Raw genomic sequence first — 19,974 nt, forward strand, 5'->3', positions numbered from 1 at the left:
GAGCACCTGGGTGACTCAGTCAGTTAGGCGTCCAACTCTTGATTTTGGCTTAGGTCATGGTCCCAGGGTTGTAGGATTGAGACCCACATCAGGCTCCACACTCAGCAGGAATTCTGCTTGAGATTCTCTCCCTCTCCCTCTGCCCCTCCTCTCTCTCCTTCCCTCTCTCTAAAATAAATAAACAAATCTTTAAAAGAAAACAAGGCCAAATATTAAGAAAACTACAAACCCAAAGGCAGAATTAAAACCTATGCAAAGAGCCATTATTTTTAACCCGGGATCTCTGCCAATGAAGTAAAGAAAAATAAGTGGAAAAGTTTAACAAATGGAAAGAAAAAACAAAACTGCCATCATTTAGCCTACGTTATGATTTGGTACTCAAATCCAAATAAATATGCAAATAATTGTTTTTAGTAAGAGTTTAGCAATGTGGCTGGGTATAAATCAGCATAGAAAAAAATCAACCGCCTTCCTGTATACTGGCAATAAAGAGTTAGAAAACTAAAATTAAAAGCATCACAACATAGCAAATATCTAAGAATAAATCTAGTAAAGATGGGCAAGATCCATTTATTGGGAGATATGTAAAAAGATTTAGCAAGTGGGGAGATATACCATGTTCATGGATTAGAAGACTTAATGTTGTAAATACATTAATTCTTCCCAAACTGATTTGTGGAATCTATGATACTGTCATCAAAATTCCAAAAGTTTTTGGAAAGGTATTCGAAGATCCTGATTGGGTGGTGTAAATATACATGTGTGCTCACACACATGTGCACATGTATGTCCATAAAATGAGTCAATAATACCACAACTTTTGAAGAAAAACTAGGTCCTGCTCTACTGGATATCATGATATGTTAAAATGTTGTAGTAGTTAGAAGAGTAAGGTATTTCTAGCCATACCCATGTATGGGTAGAAAAATGAATTAGTGAAGAAGAACAGCAAGACTGAAAACAAAGTCATACACATATGGACCCTTAATCTCCACCAGACATGTAGCTTTGCAAAACAGCATGGAAACAAGGAAAAAATAAAATTGAATTCTGACTTCATATCATAAATAAACAAAGCCCATCCAGGTATTTGAAGACCTAACTGTGGAAAATAAAAACAGAAAGAATGCTTTAGAAGGCAGTATAAAATATCTTCATGACTTTGGAATAAGAAGGTATTTCTTACACAAGACACAAATAGTAGCAACCTAAAGGAAAAAAAAACATCGATATATTTGGCTACATGATAATTAAGAACTTCTGTTCATTAAGATCCCACAAGAATGAAAAGCAAAAAACAGTATTTGCTACCAATATTATGAAATCAAAATTCAAATTCAGAATGGGTAAATCTAAAAGGAAAAAAATAGAACAGAAATGTCACCAGGAAAGATATTCAAATGACAAATCTATGAGAAGATGCTGAACCTCATTAATAATTAGAAAATGCAAATGAAATCACAGTGAGTCACCATCATACACCTGCCAGATTGGCAAATCCTAAAGTCTGCTCATAGAACAGTTATTTGGAATGTGAAGCCTAGAGCCCACACAATGCTGACAGGAAGTGAGAATGGCATGCCCCCTGCCCCATGGAGGGAAACAATTGAGCTTTTGTTCAACAGTGAAGATAACCCAGCCATTGCACATCGAAATATATATATACTTAGAGAAACTTAAGCCCATGCACAGATTTCATGGAAGCACTTTTCATAAAATACAGGAACTGGAAATAAGTCAAGCATCCATCAGCACTGAAATAGATAAAAAATTGTTGTGTAGCCTTATGATGGAATCCCACCCACTGAGGAAAATGAAGGCACTCAACAATTATAGAACGTTAATAGAAAATTATAAGGTATGTATGATTGAATATACACAGCATAATTCTATTTCTATAAATTTCAAAATCAGGCCAAACTAACTTAAAGATAAAACATAAGTGGTAAAATTATGAAGAAAAGCTGTTAAAATTTGGGTAGAGGTCATCTCTACAGTGGAAGGGATACAGTGTGATCGAGAAGATTGATAAGTCTCTCCTTCTTGACTTTGGTGATGGTGGTACAGGGACTGGCTTTATACATATTTGCTAGAAGAACATATATATCATTATGTAATTTTTCTATGTCTGCTTTATTTCAAAATAGAAGTAGGAAATAGCCTACACGAAGCAGTAAGAGTGGATATATTACACAGAAAATCACATCAGTGATGTGGTAACAAATTTGTCAAGATTTTGGAATGCATACTGAAAGGACAAAAAAAAAGGGACAAATAGTACCACCAATTTTTTTGTTAGTGGAGGTCCTATAAAAGAGACAAAATTCCTTATGTAACTTAAAATACTCTTACCATATGATCTAGTAATTGTGCTCCCTGGTATTTGCCCAAATGAGTTAAAAACGTGGCCACACAAAAACCTGCCCATGAATATTTATAACAGCTTTATTCATAATTGCCAAAAGTTGGAAGCAACTAAGATGTCCTTGCATGGATGAGTGGATAAACAAATGTATGCACTATATCCAGACAATGGAATATTATTCAGTGATAAAAAGAAATGAGCTATCAGCCATGAAAAGGCATGGAGGAACTTGACGTGCATATGACTGAGTGAAAGAAATGAGAAAGCTGGATGCTTCATGATTCCAACCACATGAGATTATGGAAAAGGCAAAACTCGGAAGAATGTACAACACAGTGAACTCGCATGTAAACCACGGACTTCGGTTACAAAGAACAGGTCAAGATTCCCAAGAGGTTAATAATAAGGGAACCAAGAGGAGGAGCAGAGATATATAGGAACTTTCTGTATTCTCCCTTTATTTTTTTTCTAAATCCAAAATTAAAAACTTCTCTAAAATAAATAAGTAAATTAGTTGGCATATTAACAAAACGTAAGTACATAAATGGCAAAAAGAAAATATATCAACAGAGTGACAATGTCTTCCAAAAACCTTATCAAAATTAACTAAAAGAAAAGAAAATCTGATAGACCAATTATCATGAAAGAAAGGAGATATATCAAAGAACTTTTGAATGGAAAATGCCTAGTTTCAATGAATTCACAGTCCCGTTCTTTCAGACTTTAAAGGAATAGATCAGTCTGTGTTCCTGCGCTGTTCCAGGCTTTTAAAAAATGTGTCAAGCTTAGTTGCCAAAATGAATGACCGATACAAAGTTTCCACAACGGAACCCACTGGTCAAGTCACTGTTTATTCAAGTTACCTTATATTAAATACTTACCCCAATCTTATGTCCAATTATTACCCCCATTTTGTATTTGAAGAAAATTGAGGCACAAAGAGACTAAATAACATGCTCAAGACCACACAGCTAGTCAACAATGCACTGGGCTTTGAGCTCCATTTAGTACGGTTCCAGAGTTCTTAACCACCCTACCCTGCGACGAATAAAGAGAGAGTCCCTTGTCCTTCACCTATAAGGAGTGCTTATAAAACAACACATACCCACAAGGAGAATATGGGCAAGAGGCTGTAGAAGTTGGCATAAACCTTTCAAGAGAGCAGTGATGACTCTATGCGGTTCCTCTTCCAGGAAGCACGACTGAAGCAAGGGGTGAGCGAGCAAAGACACAGGCAGAAGGAGGAGTGTGGAAATGTTCACAGCCTGGGAAGAATGGTCAGTTACGACTCCACCATAAAATGGAAAACCACTTCACATCATGCCCTAAAAGGGTATTTGATGACCTAAGAACATAACAGTAGCACATGAACTGAGACTAGAAGGTTACAAAGCAAGACTAGTTCAGTTTTGTAGAAAGTGTGCGTGTCATCTACACACATACCTGGAATTTTGTTCCTGATGCATGCATGTGCGTGCGCATGCACACACACAGAGAGACAAGATTGGAGAGACAGACTCCAGACGGTGACTGTGATTACCCCTGGAAGATAAGACTATGGGTTTGTTTTATTCCCTTCTTTGTTTTTATATATCTTCCACATTTTCTACAAAGTGCATCCACGACTTTCATAGTCAAAACGTCTCGTAAGCCAGGAAAGAAATCTATTTTAGAATAGCTTCCACTTTGAGTTAAGTTTCTAATTTTTTTTTTTTTTCAGTTTTAGGGTATGACATGGCAAATTTGGTTTTCTGCTAACTCCATCCTGAGTCAGCAACCCAGACGTAACGAAGAGGATCTCATCACAGAAGGGCTGAGAAGATGGAAAGAAGACAGGCAGACTGTCACAGGAGCCAAGTCCCACCAGCAACAAGAAACGCATGTGCTGGCCTCGGCGACACGGACTCAGAAGAGGTGCAGCTAGAATTTCTACTCTGTAAATGGACTCCTGTGACCTTGGTCGCCCAGAAACCCCCACCCCGGAGTCACCTGGGTGATGGAAATGACTGGAGCCCACAGGTGCTCCTGAGCACATCAGAGCTCTGGCCTCTGACCCCTTATCTGGGAGGTATTTCTAACCCAGCAAGTCCACTGTGGCCTGGGTTCCGAACCAAAGCTTCTACAGACACCACACTGCCCACACGGCATTAACAGAGCTCACTTTACACCCGCAGGCCACAGCCAGGCCAGGACCCCTCGTCAAACCCAGTGAAGGCCCTGCCACAAAACCATTGGAAGAACAAAAGAAATCTCTCTCCAAAGGCAGGCCAGAAAATCCTCACGAGACACGTTTCACATTAGAGACTGAATAACTTTCTAGGCATGTTTGAGACACAGTGGAAAGTGGGGGAAGCTAGCCAGGCGTGGAGGAGCCCCTGGTGTCCCAACGGCCCACATCTATCAGACTTCCCAAGAGAGGCGGGTCCAAGAGGGATGTGATCCTGTCTCAGTTCTGGCCCCTTGCCTCCCCTCGTACTTCCAGAAGGGTCTGAAATACCCCCAGAGGAGATGTGACCGTGTAGCATAGCGTCTTCCAGGTCAGCCAGGACTCCCTCCCCTGCCCTCAACAGCTGTGCCAGATGTCTGGGGGAGACCCGAGCTGAGCCCCCAAAAGGCACCAGGCCAGGCAACACCGGGGAAAGGCTCACAACACGGGCGTGGATGAAAAACCAAACTGTCTCTGCTACAGTGAAAAACTCTGAAGTGTCACACACATACACACACACACACACACACACACACACTAAAGGGGTCAATCCCCAAGCATGCTACCTGGCTGATGCCTCAAATCTCACCCAGCCCAGGCACGAGGAAGCTCCCATTTACCAACGTGCAACACTTTGGGAAAACCATTCTACTTCTACTGGGATGGCGGGAAATCACGTTCCTCTCCTACAGATCCAAGAGTTTTTCCTGTGGAGGCCAGCCCTTCCCTTCTGGGTTGTGAAGAAGTCACTGGAACATACGTTCAACACCTGCTCTGGAGCCCAGAACACTAGTGCAACACAGGGAAGGTATTCAACAAACGAGCCTGCCAGTGTTGTCGAGTGCTGCTCCAAGTCCGGGTGTCTCCTGAGAAGAGGCAGGGGAGACTAAGCTCTCGACTACTCAGCCTCACAGAGGACAAGAGCTGCCTGCAGGGATTACGAGGACGTGAGACAGGAAGGGACTGGGACCCTGAGGAGGAGGTGTAGGGAAATGAAAGAGAGGTGATCAGGGCAGTCTTCCTGGAGGCAGCGTTTGCAGAAAAGTGAAGCTCTGAGACAGGGTGGGCAAGCCTCAGCCCCTGGGATGGCAAGGTCCAGGCCACCACCTGTGTCTGTATGGCCCAAGAGGTAAGAATAGTTTGTTTGTTTTTTTAAGATTTTTATTATTTATTTATTTGACAGACAGAGATCACAAGTAGGCAGAGGGGCAGGCAGAGAGAGAGGAAGGGAAGCAGGCTCCCTGCTGAGCAGAGAACCTGATGTGGGGCTCGATCCCAGGACCCTGGGATCATGACCAGAGCCAAAGGCAGAGGCTTTAACCCACTGAGCCACCCAGGCACCCGTTTTGTATTTTTTTAATGATCACATTTTAAATGGCTATTTAAGTAATGACATAATATCCTCAATTTTGCTTCTTGGCCAATAAACCATGTATTTATGATCTGATCCTTTAAAAATATCTGCCAAGTCCTCTAACTGAGGCACAAAAAAAAAAAAAGAACCACACAGATGGCAAATAAAAGCCATCGCTAATTCTCACTGAGGGCTTGCTGTGAGCTGTGTGCTGTACCCTTCAGACAATCCTGAGTCTTCAAAACAGCCCTCTAAAGGCATCTCTCCCCACTCTTGTGGAGGAGGAAAGGGAGTCCCAGAGAACAGAGGAACCTGTCTGGGGTCGCACAGGCAGTGAGAGTAGAGTCTGATCCAAAGCCGCCCTCTCCGCCTCCCGCTTAGACACTCCTCCAGGTCCCTTTGGAGCAAACGCGTGAACCATGGGCTTCAGCATGGGACATGGTGCGAGAAACTAGCCCATCTGGCTGGGGCGGGGGAAGGAGGCAGAGGCCAGAAATGAGAAGTGAGTAGAAACAAGCAAGCTCTCCCAGGTCCTCAGCTCACAGCAGGCCCCTGGGAACGGCCCCGCACTCCTGCAGACACAGCCCGGAGCCCAGGGGCCCTGACCTTTTAGCGAGGGCCTGGAAGAGTCACATGGCAAAGGGCTGGACCCAAGGAGAGGCGAAGAGCTAGAGCAGTAAGTCAGCCAGCTGCACCAGTGACTTTGGGACAACACCCAAGGTGCATTTCAGAACCTGCCCGACCGGACGGTGCTCTTCAGCCCGTTATGTGTTCTCGCCCTCAAAGCGGAAGTTCGTAAGGGGAGAGTCTGCATCTGATGCAAACTCACCATGTTATCCACTCACATAACCAGTGTGTGAGTGGTGGGGGGGGGTGTTAATATCTATGCCACCCACCAGCTTGAAAATGAAGCGGGTCACATCTCCATCTGCCACCTTGGGCACAATATAGGGGATGTCCGTTCCACTGGCCCTCCAACCCCTTCATGCTGCCACCTCTCCAGCAAGCCCCCCAAGGGAGACCAGAGCAGAGACACAGAGGAGGTTGAGCACAGGGTCCTCAGAGCGACCGGCTAGGGATCTGAGGTCCCGTTCCACCCAGCACCACGCCCCAGGCGCCCCTGCCCCACCCGAGCCGGCATTCCTAACTGCCGTGCCGCCTGTCTCCCCGGCCACAGTCCTCTCTGTCCCTTCCGTACTGCATTTCACAGCCCCCCACGGCATCTCTGCCCTCCTGTGTCGTCCCGATTTTTCAAGCTTGTTTCAACAAAAGAGCAATGTAAACAAATTTCATAGACCAGAGTCACTCGTCGGGCGCTCAGGGAATCAGAGCCACAGTGGCTACCCCGGAGACCAGGGACCCCAGCCCCTTCAGAAAGAGCTCTGAGGCCAAGGCCCGGGGAGCAGTTGTGCGTGAGGGAGCATGTGTGTGTTCGTGTGTGTGTGTCAATAAATGGGCCTTGAAAACTCTTTTTGAAAATGCTTCCCCAAATATTAGTTAACTTCCAATTCTGGTAATAACTAAAATAATTCAAACCAACCCTTGTGCTGAAGCCAAAAAAAAAAAAAAAAAAAAAAGACCTGGATAGAATATTTTTGCAATGTTTAAAGCATGTAAATATTAACAAGACAATAAGGGACTCTGAGGCCCAAGTAGGACGGGAGTGAGAGCCCAGAGAACAGAGGCCGGCACTGGGAGCTGCCCTGCCCTGGGGCATCTGGGGTCCTGGAGGGACAGCTGATCTTCCGGTCAGCCTGCTGGGACAAGGGGACGGAAGTGGTGCCCAAGGCCCACGGGAGGTGGGAGCTTTATTACCGCCCATCTGTTGAGACCCCAGAGGTCACCAGGGTTCACCAGGTGAATAAGCAGAAACAGCGCCCATCACATGTGTCTTCAACATCCTCACCCCGCCCCGCCCAAAACGCTGGGCCCTCCCGATACCCACGGGTGCCCCGCAGGCCAGAGACTTTAAGACAGAATATAATGCTCGGTTGTCAAGTGACCGCAGAATGTGACTGTTGCTGAATTTCCATGTTTATTTTAGGACGCACTCTTAATCATACCTTTGATGGCTCTGATGGTGAGCTTTTGGTTAGAAACACAGACCCCAACCACTGCCTAAGGGAACAGAGCATTCCCTTTAGGACAGTGGAGGCTGTGACATAGTGCACGGGCTCACACAGCAGCTGACGACGGACCCTGCCTCCAGAAATGCAAATTTGTGAAATGCTGTGTTTATTTAAGCCCTGTCCTCCTGAGCCGAAAGCCTAGAACTAGAAAATCTTGGGTTCAAATCCCCGTTTCGCCACTTAGAGGCTGCATAACCACAGGCAAAGGGCACAAACTACCAAGTCTCGTCCTCCTTATCCATAAAAGATGCACAATGTTGATGATGACACCAGGAATGCCCACCACACACAGAGAGGCATGGGTCGATACCAAAGGTGAGCCCCCTTGCCTGGCCTGAAGCTACAGAGAGCAGAAGCATTTTACAAACACTATCAGTGTTTGCAGACTTGTGATCCTGGATACCAGAGCGTCACAGACAATAATCATAATGCTAGTAGTCAGTCTAGTAAGAGCTATTGCAAATGGGCCAGAGTTGGCCCAGGAGTCTAGGAGTAATGACTTCGACCATCCTAAAGTAAATAATTAAAAGACTAAGACCCCAAGACCAGCATCATGGGGCTTGTAAATGAAAAACTTACTCTGACTCCAGAGGCCCCGGGGTCTGGTTAGAAGATAAGAAATGTACATGCAATACACATGGGCAGCTCTGAGGCCCCACAAGAAAGGAAATGAGATTGTTTGGGGGTTGGAGTAGGGGAAGTGGAAGGGTCCAGGAAGGCAACTCCGGGAGGGCTCCGGGAGATTCAGAAATGACTTCATTTGAGCCAATGGGGAAAAGATGTGGATGATTGTGGCTGCAGAGGACAGGGCAGCTGGAAACGTCTGCACCCCCAAATGGTAATGGCAAAAGGAGAGGCCAGAGAGGCCACCAGCCACCCCAGGCACCCCCAGGGAAGATCTGCGGCTGCCAGCTGCTCCAGGGGCCACCGCCCTCCCTGGGTGGGTGATGGAACCAGCATAAGCTTCTCTACAGAGCCTCACTCACTCTCTCTGACATCGTCACGGGCCACGGGAACGCTGTGATCATCATTGGCAGCCTTCTCAAAGCTCTTGGTTCTCACGCCTTTTCTGTTGCTATTTTTACCTAAAAAGAAGGAGAGAGAGAAATGCCTTTACTTCCACATACATCACATGGGGAGAGCTCAACCATCTTCTGCAAAGCAGCATCTGCCCCCTCTGCATCCCCTGTCCCCAGGGATGGCACTCTGGACTCTGAGGTGCTTGCTGGAGATTACAGGAGAGGAAGCGTATTATTGTGAACACCCGGGGAAATGAACTCTCCTTCAGATGGGGAGACAAACCTAAAAGACTCTTAACCATAGGACACAAACTGAGGGTCAAGGAAAGGGAGGTGTGTGGGGGATGGGGGATGGGGTAGCTGGGTGATGGGTACTAAGGAGGGCACACGATGTAATGAGCATTGGGTGTTATATGCAACTAATTACTGAATTACTGAACTCTACCTCTGAAACCCATAATACATGATATGTTAATTAACTGAAATTAAATAAAAGTAAATTAAATTGAAAGAAAGAAAGAAATACTCTTAATAAAGACAATGAACACTTGTCAGTCAACACTATTCTAAGAATGCAAAAATATCGTGGTAGTACTTTCACCCACTCTGGGGCCCAGAGAGCAACAGCACACCTAACTGATAAAACAGAGCGGGAACTCTGGACTCCTGACCCCAGAGTTAGCATTTCCCACCATGCTGGGCTCCTCCTTCCAATTCTCTCCAAGGGCCCTGGCTGGGTACCTGGGGGTGGGAGTCGGGGGTGGCACTCCTAACCAACTGCAGAGATCCTTACCAGGGCCTAGGAAGGCTACCTGCTCATGCCTCTGGCCCCTTCAGCTTCTTCTCACACTGAGCTCCCTCTCTCTACTCCTGAAACACCAGCCTCTTTGCCACTTTCAGCTCATTTGCTGTTCCCTCCTCCTGGAGCACCCTTCCATTCATCTCTGTCTCATTAACTCCCACTAATCTTGCAAATATCAGCTCTGGCATCTCCTCTTTTGGCTCTCCTGAACTCCCCACCTAAATCAATGCCTCCTTTGGTGGGCTCTGATAACACCCATCTTAGGTCAAGTTGCCTCTAAGCAGAGCTTGATGCAGGGGTTCAGATGCACATGATATACTGGGGGAGGGCTCTAAAGGGAAGCAGAGGGAGAAGCAGGATAGGGCAGAGGAAGGAGCTAAGTAAGGCTGTCCTCCCGCTTAGCCAGAGACTGGCTCAGTCTGGTCCCGTAGGGAGCTCTGCAGCGGGAACTACACACATCATTGTTCCCACCTTGGGAAAAGAAGCCACCTTTTTTTGTTGGTTAGCCTCTAGCTACAGATGGACCAACTGGGGTGTGAGAACCAGGCTTCCAGGAGCAATGTTCCAGAGAAGGCATCAGCTATGAGCCATCGCAGTCAAGAACCCCACAGCTGGGAGATGGGTGTACCTGCAGGAAGAGGGCCTGGGCGGGGCACGGGCAGCCCCTACTGTCAGTCCACACACCTGTGCTGTGCAGCATCACGAGCATGTAACATATGCTGGTCTATTAGAGAGGGCAGGGACTATGTCTAGTTTTGCTTCCTGCTCTGTCTCTAGAGTTTGGTGCAGAATAAGCCATGATGAATGAGTGAATGGACATACTAATGAGTTACTGAATGACAAACAGACAAAAATTAGAAAAGGGACAGGGGAAGGATACTTCGTTTGGACTTTAAAAAGCAAGCTGAAATACAAAAAACATTTAGTGGACTGAGTGCCAATTAATGAATCATTTCAGACTGTTCTACGGTCTTCCTCCCCCCCCCAAAAAAAGATACTTATCAAGAAAACCTTTAATCTTCAAATGATCCAAAGGCCACACTGGGTTCAGCCAAGAGTACTACTCTCTCCATCATCTTCTGGGGCGATGCCTGCTGGGAGTATCATTCATTTTTCATGTACGTGTTCCCCTCAGGTCCAGAAAGTCAAAACACCAAAATGCTCAGAAAGGCCAAAGGAAGACCCAGAGGACCCAGGAGCATCTGACATCAGCCTGATGTCATCTCAGCACCTGTTCCGTTTCTGTGGGTCAGAATGTCATGGCCGGTGACCTCCAAAGATGGCCCCTTCTGAAGGGGCCTGACTACAGGTCTGTAAAGATCTGCATTGCTCAGAAAAACTGGTGCCATCACTTTTAAGAATGTGGAGCCTGATTTGGCAGAAAGATAAGATGTTAAAGGGGGAATGAAGATTTACAAAATATGTGAGGAAAAAGCCAAAGTTCTGGAAAAGAATGTTCCATCCCAACCCTCCGCAGAAGTCAGCCATTGGCTGCAAGCCTTCTGTCTCCCAGGGAAACCTCTCTGGAGCCTCTATCCCAACACGGGAGCGAGAGTCAAAGACCACGGACCATGGCCTGGTAACACCCTCAGCCTCACTGCACCCCTCCCCCACCGCCACCGTGGGCCAGATCCACGCCCTTGACACACGTCCCCATGCAGCTCTGGACACAAGGCAGATGTTAAAACTCTGAGAGTCTGACTCCCCAGAGGGGTCTGACATGTGGGGAACAGAAGCCCCAAGGTGGTGGCAAAGGGGTAGAGACCACAGGTAGAGGCCCTGCCACCTCCTCTAGGGGGCGCACTTCCAGCTCATGGAGGGCCGTCAGATCCAGTCCCCGCCCACCGCCGCTGGACTCTGCCACTGCACGGACCAGGACCTCTCCTCGAAAGACCCAGGTCACCTCTCCTCTCGAGGAGCCACGTTCCCTCATCAACAAGACAAGTACCTGCTTCCGTGGGCACTTTGTGGGGGAAACAATATCCATCAAACACTCGGGGCTGTGTCGAGCGTGCAGCAACCACCACACAGAAGCCACTGTCTGTCCTTCCGTCGGGGACTCGCCATCGAGCCCCCGCGCATCACAGAGCGCCATCCCAGCGGCTACAGAAACAGCTCACACGTGGAGCCTGATTCCCAGCCTGCAAGGCGGCCTCCTCACCGGGATTACAATACTGGACCTCAGCAACTTGCCACTGATGGCAGGAAGCGTGCAATGAACGTGCCTTTACAGATGGGGACAGAGCGGAAGCGGACTTCAGGGCGAGGCCCTCCCCAGACCCATCCTCTCTCACCGCAAGAAAGGCCGCAGACGGTCGGCAGAGATGAGAGAAGACAGTCCAGTGGAAGAAGCCTGCCGAGAAGGAGATCAACAACACCATCTGGGCTGCGTGACAAAACTGAATTCCTTAAAAGTAGCCAGCAAAGTGCCGATGCGGGCCACATGTTCTATTCTGGTCCATGGTGGTAAACATCATGCTTCTGGGTTGATAGGAAACTATTTCTCCCCTCTCTATACAAGGAGCTTACAGTAGCAAATCCCCTCCCCCCCACAGGAACCGAAAAAATTCTTTGCTGCATATTTGCATTTTCCCCAGGAAATTCCAGCCCCACGGCGTCTGCACTCTCTCTTGTGCAGGAGTCCGTCCAGGGCCCGAGGCTCCTCTCCTGCCTCTTGCTAAGGAACCTGCAAGAGAAGGACGGCCTTGCCTGAACACAGGGCAGGTTCTCAGGGGCTGCCCAGAAATGCGGTGTCTCAGGCCAGATAGCAGTCAGGGCTTTCTAAAGCCCCACGACACAGGCACATCCGCAGAGAACCCTTTCGAGAGACGGCCAGTGGGACGGCGCAGGTGACGGGAAAGCCTCAGCAGCAGGGGTTAGAAATGCATGCTCCGTGTGGCTGTGCGCAGGCCAAGGCCATGACGCCAGGAGGGAACAGGCTGTGCCTCATCTGGTTCTGAGAAAGTCAAGGGACTGGCGGAAGCAGGAATCAAGGGAGCGGGTAGATCCTGAAAGGCAGGTCGAAGGACCTGGTTGAAGGAGACATTTGCCTCAGTTCATCGGTGACCGTGAAGGTCTGGGGTGGAGATAGGGGCCCGAGTGCAGTATTGTAAGTAGTTTTTTACCAGGGCCAGGCCAAAATCAATCAGTCAGCCAGTCAGTCTAAAGCTTTCCCCTCCCTGCTCAGCTGTGTCTTCCCCGGGAAACTAGCTGGCCATCCTCTGCTCCTCTGGGCCAGCCTTTGGTGCAACTTGGGTCTCCCTCAAGGGCCCAGGGAGGGCCCGCCACTCCCAACCTCTGATGTACCAGCAGAGAACTTCCTGACTTGCAACCAAATGAGAAGCCCTTTGCTTTTCTGGAACCAGCACAGGAAGGGCAGCAAGTGCGGACACGCAGGGGTCTGGGCAGGGCGCCGTGGGCACTGGCCTGTCTCAGTCTGGCCTCCATCTGGAAAGAGCCCGAGGTGCAGCCTTGGGTGCCGGTGTGTATCTGGGAAGGGTTTTCGTGAAGTTCAAGTAAAGAAATGGAAGAAAAAAGACCCGGAGAAGGAAACTCCAATAACGCAAGCCACGTGCAGACCAGGACCCACGAGGACTTGGCCCAGCTGGGGTCTCTGGGGAAGACAGTGGAAGGTGCCCCCAAACCATGTCTCTGAGCACAGGAGACTGGAAGCTGACCCGTCACATCTCTGGGAGCATGGCTTTTTCATCCCTCCCATGTCACGGCGAGGAAGCCGAGGCCTGGAGAAGTCACCCATGCCCATGAGGGGCAGGGCCAGATTCTAGTCTCCGCTCTCTCTGAATCCTGAACAAACTGCCAAATAACCACACGTGGTTTGCATGTTCAAGCATTCCATAAAAATCTGGGATGCTGCAGTCTTAAGTTAACACTCTGGAGTTGTTTTGTGCCCCTCCGACCGTTCTATGATGCCTGGACGCGTAGCCAACTGGATGCCAGCTGGTTATGGACATTAGCCCTTCCCCCGGGCCATCCAAAGATACCCTAATTTCATGGGTTCCATGATCCCAGAGTGGCAGCTATGGTGGGGGACCTCGAAAGGCCACAGCGGGCCGAGCCACGGCTGGAGATGCCAAGCCCAAGTGCTCAGGCTTCCTGGCCCCACTGGGGATAGCCTCATCCCCACACTCCCGACTCTGGGGCCCCAGCTGCCCTTGTCCTGGCACTGAGGGCCCCCTCTGCCATGAGATCTGGCATGGTCACCTGAGGCCACTGGAGAACATGATGGCTGGTTTTAAGAATCACGGCATCCAGCCCAGCTGAAGGGAGTGTCTTCAGGCCCGCGCACAGATGCTGGCTTCTGGAACTACGGGCACAGACCAGGGACTGCCAGCATGAATAGTTGACTTTGGAAAGCATCTTGGAAAGAGAGGTGGTGTCTTAGAAAGCTGCTTGCCGATGCACATCAAGCAACCTTTTTTTTTTTTTTTAGATTTTATTTATTTATTTGAAAGAGAAAGAGACAAGGTGAGCATGAGCCAGGAAAGAGGCAGAAGGAGAAGCAGACTCCCTGCTGAGCAGAAAGCCCGATGCTGGGGCTCCATACCAGGACCCCAGGATCATGACCTGAACCAAAAAGCAGATGCTTCACCTACTAAGCCCTGCAAGGACCCCTCAAACAATCTTTTTAAAATTAAATGTCCTTTCCCCCAGGACTCTGTAGGGAGTTTATCTGGACAAACACTTTGGATTTAACTCTTCAAGCGAGAATATAATATCCCGATGTAAAGAGTTCTTGCTGTTTGTTCACATGTGCTGATGGCGCCGGGACCGCCTGTAAAATACACAGCGAAGTCCTGACAAGCACATTCCCCAGATCTTCACGCTCAGGCTGGGCCAAGAGAAGACGCTTCCCTCCAAAGGCCACCCGCAGCAAGACATTCTGAAGAGTGACTGGCCAAAACTCGAAAGCGAGGCCCCTTCCCACAACTGGCCGACAGCTCCCAACAGAAAGGGCTTTGTTTACAACCATATATGCTCCAATAACAAGTCTTGGGTTATTTCACCCAGCGGCTGGGGCACAACACAGTACAAAACGCAAACTCGCTGCTTCTGGGCACAGACATCCAAACAAACACAGCTCGCCGCCCACTCTGCAAATTCCACGGGCTCGGGACTGTGGACCAGGCCTGCGGGTGTGACGTGGGCGTGCCCATACCCAAAACGTGGTGCATTCTTGCCCGTCCTGGAAGAAAGCAACAAACAAACGAACAAGCAGGAACCCAAAAGCAATAGGAGGAAGAAAAAAATCTTCAGATCACCTACTCAGAGTGTCGGTCACCGGACTGTTTGCTTCTTACTACCCCTTGGGGGGAAAAGACAAATGATTTACATTAATTATGGTTCACCTCTCCGTTCCATTTTACTTTCTACCAAGAACATGGCCACAAACCAAGCCCATCAATTTGGAGATAACATACAAAGGTAAGTACACCCCACATCCACCCACATGCCACAAATGTGCTCCCCAACCTGTTCCCCACGCTGGGCTAATGGAAAGCGGGGACCTGGGACTCCGTCTCTGGCTCCCAAAGTATTCCAGCTGCAAAGACCTAGAAACTACTGAATTTGGCCGGCAATAGCCAAATAAAGGGGATTAGAAAAAAGCAGGTAGTCAGGTCTCTAACAAGGAAGAACACTCTAGCAATCAGTACTGCTCATCCAATGAACGTGGTAGGAAGAGCCCATCGGTGGAAGTGTGTGAGCTGAGACTGTGCAGTCCAGTGTTGGAACCCTGCAGTGAACAAGAACTTGCGTGCAATGACCGCGTGGTTTCCTTCAAGTTCTGAAATCCTGGGATTAACTGATGTTCACAGTGAGGACCTCAGAAATTGTCCAAGAGTGAGTCCCACTCAGCCTCAATACAAGAGGTCCTCAGAGGTGCCTGGGTGGCTCAGTCGGTTAAGCATCTGTCTTTGGTTCAGGTCATGTTCCCAGGGTCCTGGGATCGAGCCCCACATTGGGCTCTCTGCCCAGCGAGGAGCCTGCTTCTCTCTCTCCCTCTGCCCCCCAACCGTGCTTATTCTCTCTCTAGGGCTCTCTCCCTCTCTTTCTAATTTAAATAAATAAATAAGAGGTCATCAAGTCTGTATCCCGATGCTAAGAGTGGTTCCAGGAACCTATACATGTGATAAAACCACAGAGAACACACACACACACGTGCACATAAAAACTGCTAAAATGTTTAGTATGTAATCTAGTTCATAGTGTTGTACCAGTGTCAACTTCCTGTTTTGAGACTGCATAGAGCATCAATCCTCAGCCCACTAGGGACACCTGCCAATATCTAGAGACATTTTCAGTTGTCCCAACTAAGAGGAGATTGCTACTGGAGGCCAGGGGGTTGAGACCAGGGAAGCTGCCAAACATCCTACAGTGCACAGGACAGCCCCTCCATGCCACCCCCACAGCATACACAATTGGCACAAAATGCCCATACTGCCAAGGTACAGAAATCCTATCCTATGTTTCCAGAAAGCATCATCACTGGGGTACACAGGACCTCACTGTACTATGTCTGCAATTGCCTGTGACTTTATAATTATTTCAAAATCAAAGCATTAGCAACTTCTTTAAAGCTCCCACTCTGTTGAGCATATCAGAGCTCTACTTCTCCAGGAATCTGTTGGACCTTCATGGAAAAATGCAATGGTCTCAACTAACCCAAGGACCCAGCTGCCTAAGCCACCTCCAGGAGAATGTCAACATGAGCCATCCGCTGCACATATTTAATGTGTTGGCATTAAAGAAGAGCCACAGGTCAGGGCCAAATTCACACCAAGATCAAGTCCCCAGTGTCCTAGTTTCCTTAAGCAGACCTTCCTCTGGGATTAAGTCAACACTCCTTCCAGAGCCTGCCTTATGCAAGACAAGAGCTATTCAAAAAAGATGTTACCGCCTATGGCGACAAAGCACGTGACTGATTTTGAAGTAGTAATAGACACATTTACCTTCTTATCCATCTTTAAATCCAAGCCCTCACTCCCAGGTTAGTCCTACAGAGTCTGATGCACATCACATGCACACCCACCCCGCGAAGACAGTTCCGGAAGCCCACGCTACACACCCCAGGCTGCCGTACAAGGTTCCTTCCTCCATTTATGCCTCCCCACGACCTGATGGCACGTGGGAGACAGTCTGATGCCGCGATGGATCTTCTCAGCATGGTATCCCTGAACACAACCACCACAGAGTCCCCTGATCAAGTCATTGTTAATCCAGTCTCCTCCACTTAAGAGTCTAGGGTAGAAGGTTCCATTGGCTAAACACCCCAAAACATGGGGGGAAAAAAAGAGGACAGGAGTTTGAGTGGGAATAAATGTCCCACTTTGCTTGTCTTCGTTGGTGGGCTCTTAAAAACCCACGCAAGTCATTAAAAAGAGTGGCGGGCCTGGGGCGGCAGCTCTCCCAGGAAGCCTCAAAGCTGAGTGTCTGGAACTTCCAAGGACCTTTTCCAATTTGGGAATGAGCGATGCGGCCCTCAGCCCAATGGGGATCCCTTTTCCAAAGCCCCCCAACTTCTGTGTGGGCTATAGGGGCAGGGGATGGCCTGTGTGCCAGACCCCCAGGACCTCACCCAGCACCTGGCATGGAACAGGTTCTTGGTAACCACCTGCCGAACGAATGAAGGGCTCAGAGGTGGACAAGCTGACACACTAGAAGCTTTTGTGGAAAAGCTTCTAAAGCAAGTGACCATGTAAAGAGAGGTGACAGGCGCAGGCCTTCGTCCTTTGCCGACGAACACACCAAGTCCCAGGAAGCTGAGTGCGGAGCCCCCAGACCTGGGTATGACATGTGATCTTCGGACTCAGCCTGGGCTCCTTCCACACTGGCCCTGCCCTCCCCCGAGCAAGCACCAGAACCCCGGGTACGTGTCTCCCCCACACCCCGACCAGCGCTGCACTAATCACGCAGCAGACACTAAAACCCCAAAACACACAAAAATCTGATTCAAACTACCAAGCAAGGAAGGCCTTGAGTTAAACATAGGCACAGAAGGGCTTTCCAATCTTCCAAGCCAGCAAGGGACACCAAGTTACTTCAACTGTCAGCGCCTACCGTCCCTCATCTGTAAAATAAAAACACCCAGGCCTCCGCACCACTGGAAGAATCAGCCCAGACAACTGTACATAAAGCTCCTTGCAGAGTCCCAACAGATGTTCCACAAATGTGACTGTCTCTTCCCTCCTGCTATTCAGCCACTGTGGTTTTACACATCTTGATTCCCATAATTCCCCCAGAAGATACTGGAAATTCTGGACGGTTCTGTTCGGGGTTACACAACTCGTAGAAGTGCCTGCCCGTTGGCAGAGTCGCTCACACACTGGGGCCTGGCAGGACACCCCCCCACACACACACACACGTGCAGAGGGGCTGCTGAGATGGGTCCACACGTTCAAGAGATCTGTGTCCCCACCTCCTCCCCTCTCCCGCTGCCTCCTGCTGACTTTCTGAAGAGTTTAACCAAACAAAAGCAATTCCTCCCATGCCAGGAGCCACGCAATGGTGCCACCAGCAATGTATCTCCTTTCAAGGAAGGCCATTACAAGGCCAGAGAATTTGGCTACAATCCTGCTCACTCCCCAGCCCTGAAATACTAGGACCAGGGCCTCCTGCGATTTGAGCAAAGAACATCTGAAACAATTAAGAGAAAAAGTTCCCCCTTCACAAGGAGTGAAACGGAATGGAAGTCATTTGCCAAGACAGGGCTGGCAGAGACGCGCGGTTGGGAGAAGGGTGTGCGGATGGATGGAAGGCGGGCGCCGCCGGCTGCCAGGCGCCCCTGGGCTTTCCCTCCATCTGGCACAGGAACGTCCCCAGCAGAGGCTCTGCCATCCTGCCCCAACTGGGCAGAGATTCCGGGGACCCACAGAACGCGGGAGGGAGGGAGCTGAGAGGGGGTGCTGGCTGGGTAAAGGGCCACTGCTGGGCTTTCCCCCAGAAGGCGGTTGTGCCAAAGCCAGCCGGCCCTTCACTCGGCCACACTGTAAATTCACTCCCAAGAAAACGCCCTGTAGTAAGACCTGAAGGGGCGTCCGGCGGAAAGAGCCTCTGTCCAGCCCACTTCAGACCTGGGCCACCAGCTCCGCGGGCAGCTTCCCTACCGCACAGCTCCACCTCCACCTGCGGGGGATGCCGTCCGGGGTCGGTCCGGGAAGCTCCAAGCAGCCCGAGGGATGCGCGACTTAGTCGGGGTGGGGGGGGGTGGGGGGAGGGACGCGAGGGGTGGGTGCGCGGGCTCTGGCAGCGCCGACACACACGGGCCTGGAAGCCAGCTGTCCCCACCGGCAAGCGGGCAGCAGCTGGGGGAGGCGCGCAGTCACGGGCGCCCCCTCGGGCCGCCCCGCGCACAAAGTTACTTACCTGGTGGAGGCGTCTCCGGGGCCAACTTGTCCCTCTTGGGAGCTTTCTTGAGCTTGGTCGCCTTCTTGGGCGGCCTGGGCTCAGGCGGGCGCAGCTCCCGCTCCCGGTCCCGGGTCCCCGCGGGCAGCGGTGGCGAGAAGGGCTCGGGTTTCGGCTCCCGGCGCGCGTAGTAGGGCTCCCGGCTCCAGGTCTCCTGCACGTAGTAGTCCCGGACCTGGAGGGCTGCTCCCTGGGCGCCCACCCCGGCCAGGACCACCGCCAGCAGCGCGAGGGCCAGTGCCAGCGCGGCGGCCCCCCGGCGGGCCATGCCCGCTTCGCCCCGCGCCCCAAGAAGGGTCACGGGCGCCGGGAGCGCCGGGTGGGCGGCGGGCGCGGGCGGCGGCGCGGGGCAGGGGCGCCGGGATGGCAGCGAGGCGCACGGGGCACGGGAGGCAGCGGGCCGGCAGCGGGTGTGACCGGCCGGCGGGGCTGGGCCGGGCTGGGCTGGGCCGGGCCGGGGGCGGGCGCAGGGGGCCGGCCCCGCCCTTCCGTCTGCCCTCCCTCCCCGCGCTGACCCCGCCGAAGCCGGCCCCGGAGGCAGGTGTCAGAGACCCCTTCATCCTATCAAAGGTCCCCAAGCCTCGTCAGGTTCCGCTGCCCCGACGCCGGCCGGTGAGCTGCCCGGCTAGGCGCTTGCTTCCGCAGAGTCTCAAAGGAATTTCTATCCAGGAGGAAACTC

General features: G+C 50.3%; 1 protein-coding gene across 1 annotated transcript in view; it reads right to left on the reverse strand.

The window, feature by feature from the left end:
• CPXM2 (carboxypeptidase X, M14 family member 2) overlaps positions 1 to 19,563 on the reverse strand; it is a 123,525-nt gene extending 103,962 nt beyond the window's left edge. Inside the window, exons 1-2 of the mRNA XM_044240690.1 lie at positions 19,257 to 19,563; positions 9,041 to 9,139 (exon numbers count right to left, since the gene is read on the reverse strand). Of these exons, the coding sequence (XP_044096625.1) occupies positions 9,041 to 9,139; positions 19,257 to 19,563 (406 nt within the window). The remainder of the gene's footprint in view (positions 1 to 9,040; positions 9,140 to 19,256) is intronic.
• Between the last annotated feature and the right edge of the window lie 411 nt (positions 19,564 to 19,974).

Source organism: Neovison vison, chromosome 2 (genome assembly GCF_020171115.1).
Source record: "Neovison vison isolate M4711 chromosome 2, ASM_NN_V1, whole genome shotgun sequence".
Classification (NCBI taxonomy): Eukaryota; Metazoa; Chordata; class Mammalia; order Carnivora; family Mustelidae; genus Neogale; species Neogale vison.